Source organism: Limulus polyphemus, unplaced genomic scaffold, assembly GCF_000517525.1.
Source record: "Limulus polyphemus unplaced genomic scaffold, Limulus_polyphemus-2.1.2 Scaffold229, whole genome shotgun sequence".
Lineage (NCBI taxonomy): Eukaryota > Metazoa > Arthropoda > Merostomata > Xiphosura > Limulidae > Limulus > Limulus polyphemus.
This window is the reverse complement of record NW_013665839.1, coordinates 64,652-68,733: the sequence shown is the minus strand read 5'-3', so window position 1 is coordinate 68,733 and position 4,082 is coordinate 64,652. Positions and strand designations below refer to the sequence as shown.

General features: G+C 33.2%; 1 protein-coding gene across 1 annotated transcript in view; it reads right to left on the bottom strand.

Moving 5' to 3' along the window:
- Positions 1-4,082, bottom strand: part of LOC106478583 (corticotropin-releasing factor receptor 2-like) — a gene marked incomplete at its 5' end in the record, with an annotated part of 56,631 nt that overhangs the window by 21,782 nt on the left and 30,767 nt on the right. Inside the window, one exon of the mRNA XM_022382200.1 lies at positions 598-727. Coding sequence (XP_022237908.1) covers positions 598-727 — 130 coding nt within the window. The remainder of the gene's footprint in view (positions 1-597; positions 728-4,082) is intronic.

Below are 4,082 nucleotides of genomic sequence, written 5' to 3'. Positions count from 1 at the left end.
ACCCTCTGCTTTCTTCTATCCAGCCACTCCTTCCATCCAATTTGCTAACTTATCCCCTACATCTATAGAGATGATTTTTTACAAGTCTTTTATGTGGCACCTTGTCAAATGCTTTCTCAAAATCCAGATACACCAAATCTACACTCTTATCCTCATCTACATAAGTAGTAACCTTTCCAATAAACTTTCCGGTAACCTTATACCGCTAGAAACCGGGTTTCGATATCCGCGGTGGGCAAACCACATATAGCCCTTTGTGTAGCTTTATGCTTAATAATAAACATCAGTCATCAAACATCAATCATCAAACACTAATCATCAAACATCAATCTTTCAGTTAAAACAACTGTTGTAACTCGCTATGTCGAAACAAAAACAACAACTTAATAACAGATACGTTTCAAACCTTATGTGCTAATGAATACACTGGCACGAGAGGAACTATAAATTCATAGATCACTAAGGTAGGAACCGATGAAAATACATTGTTCTACAGCTACACTGCGTATTCATAATGTAATTTCTGCTGGTTAAATCTGCATAATAACTGTCTGATTCTCTTGTTTCAAAATAATGGTTTTGCTGATCTACACTTACTACTTCACGATACGAAGGAATAGTATCTCTCCCGATAATGGGCAAGGAAATTACTACCAACATAACAGAGTGAATGATCAAGGCAACGACCAGATTTTGATGGACCCTCAGGCGAGCACACTGCAACGACCTGCAAGAGAAATCGGTAGCTCATTAAATGCTTTCCACGACCGTACAGTACGTATCGATTTTGTTGTGGTAATTTGAAGATGTTATACCTGTTATATTGTATTTCTAAAGTTCAGAATAATATTCTGCAAAGCCCCGATTCGCACCCTGTTACCCTTTAAAACACCGTCACAATAACAAAAATGTATAATATATACAACTCCAAAATATCATAATAAGAACAATAATGTATAGTTTATACCTGTCTAAAACATCATCATGATTATAAGAATGTATAGTTTATACTTCTCTAAAACACTATCATAGCAATAATGTATAGTTTATACCTCTCTAAAACATCATCATGATTATAAGAATGTATAGTTTATACCTCTCTAAAACATCATCATGATTATAAGAATGTATAGTTTATACCTCTCTAAAACACTATCATAGCAATAATGTATAGTTTATACCACTCTAAAACATCATCATGATTATAAGAATGTATAGTTTATACCACTCTAAAACATCATCATGATTATAAGAATGTATAGTTTATACCTCTCTAAAACATCATCATGATTATAAGAATGTATAGTTTATACCTCTCTAAAACATCATCATGATTATAAGAATGTATAGCACGCATCCTTCTATAAAAACATTACGTAAACATATATAAAATAACTATTACAATGGCCAGTTTATTTTAAAAACATAAGTTTTCCAACACGATAAGGACCACTTTCCAGATAGCACCCTTTAGAAACCATTATCATTGTTACATACACACCTTAATAAGTCCTTAACATGATGACAAATTTGTCATTCTAAAAATCTTACAAAAAGCAACTATGGTAGAGTAATACTTTCAAAATAGACAATATTTTATAATTATATGCTTAATAAGGAAACAAAATTTTTAGGGTTCGGTGAAAGACATATTTATTAATTCTTTAACTTCATATACAGTTTCTTTGAATTTTCCGTCTTCAAAAAAACAATGACGACACCAAATTTTTAGATTTTTTTTCTTTTCAGATGACAAAGGAGATTGGCTTTAAAACAATCTTCGGTGCAAAATATTACAAGTTCTAATGGTAAAACAGGATCCTTTACATTTCACCTTGTGACAAGTTATACAACATGCATGATTTTATGTAGTGAAAACGTTTAGATTTTTTTTATACTTGAATCATAACATCATTATGAATACATGTATACAACATAAAATATTTTTTATTGAACTGACACGTTAATTTTTTAGGGGTTGTAACGTAATTTGTTAAAGCCTTAAAACAACTACGGTAAAATGACAATAACAGCAAAGTGCCGTAAGCTTACTTACTCGTGTTACTTTTCGTTTTCTAAATAAACGCAGAAATCGCCAACCAAAGCTATAAGTAACATTTTACAGTTGGTCGCCTATTCTAGAAAACTTTGAATGAAGTAAATGTAGCAGCATAAAAACGTTTTACAAGCTGTTATCACTGTAGCAGAAAGTTGTTTCCGTTTAGCACAATGGGCTATCTGTGCTCTGCCCACCACGGGTATCGAAACTCGGATTCTAGCGTTGTAATTCCGCAGGCATACCGCTGTGCCACTGGGGGGCACTAAAAAGGTAACAGTTTGAATGGTGTCAAAATAAAACAACTACAGCAGCTAGAGAAATGAAAAAGGTGTAGAATATATTTTGATTCAAACTTTTTTACTAATATAATATTATGTACTTATTTACAATTCAAAGATTAGGCTACTAAGGCTGGAAAGTGAGAACGGCTTCTGCTTTTCTTTTGAAAATTTGCTTAAGCCATAGATCCTGACAAATTAGAGCGCGAAAATGATCAGACTACACGTCACGAAATATAACACTTCGTCGTTGTCAATGTCAATAAATATAACAAAAAATATAACCCAACACCCAAATCTAGAAAATTTTAAGTTCCACTATCTTTTAAATTGCTGCTTATGGCAAAAAAAAAAATACTAAATTTAGTGATTACCGTATAACTTATTGTCCTGTTACGAGCATAGTTTATTTATCAGAAAGCTTTAAGCCTTACTGTATTTGTTTAAAGTAATGAAGACGTAAGAAATAATTTTTCTGATAACTTGTAAAAGTTTTTGTGCTTGATAGAGTATATTTGGCTATTGCCTCCCCCTCCATATTCACCCCAGTAGCACAGCGGTATGTCTGCGAACTTACCACGCTAGAATCCGGATTTCGATACCCGTGCAGAGGTAGCCTATTGTGTAGCTTTTTGCTTAATTACAAACAAACAAAGAAGTCCACTCAATATGTATATGTGTACAATTAGTTATGAAAGTAGATCCGATCCACAACCGAACTATGAGGTGTCTCAGCCACTTCAAAACCTTTTACTAATCAGCAAACTTATTAAACTCGAAGTGAGTTATCCTGCTTTTCACAAAGACAACAAATAGCCGTGAACTGTGAAGTGAAAATGTTATTGACTCAAGCAAAAATAGGAAAAAGATAAAATCAATTTATATGTTTAGAAATATGTATGAATAAAAGTTTAATCACATGGATTGAAGTTTTTTAACTTGAAGATCTAATTTGCTACAAGAATAAAATAGTAAAAACTGCCTGAAAACTGTACACGATTTTGAAAGTATGAATATACATTTGATAGTGTAAATATTTAAAGGTTTCCTTCTTTAGTTGATCAAATTCTATCTCCCAAGTCATGTGATAAAAAGAAAGATAATTCAATAAGTTTATTTGCATATTTTCTCCTACTATACTTCTTTTGTTGCTGTCTTCACTACAGAATAATCTGTAAAATTAATCTCAGTAGTTGAAAGATGTCGCCACTATAACAAGACAGTTTGCTTGTTTTTTAGAATTTCGCGCAAAGCTGCGCGAGGACCATCTGCGCTAGCCGTCCCTAATTAACAGTGAAAGACTAGAGGGAAGGCAGCTAGTCATCACCGCCAACCGCCAACTCTTGGGCTACTCTTTTAGCAACTAATAGTTGGATTGACCGTCACATTATAACGCCCCAACGGCTGAAGAGGACAGCATGTGTAGTGAAACGAGGAGTCGAATGCCTAAAATACTAGGCCATTTAACTAACGAATAGACATAAAATATTATCAAAGCTCGTACGAAAGTCGTTGTTTCTTCACAAGATCTATTTATGTTACATGGCATATTTTCATAATGTATAAAAACAGGAAAGAATGACGTGTGTTAATCGGTGTGGTATTATGAGTTTTATGTCAAATCGTTAATATCTATTTAATCTCTGAGATTCACCACAAAAATATGAGTATTTGTTTTTTGTTTTTGAATTTCGCGCAAAGCTACACTAAGGCTATCTGCGCTAGCCGTCCCTAATTTAGCAGTG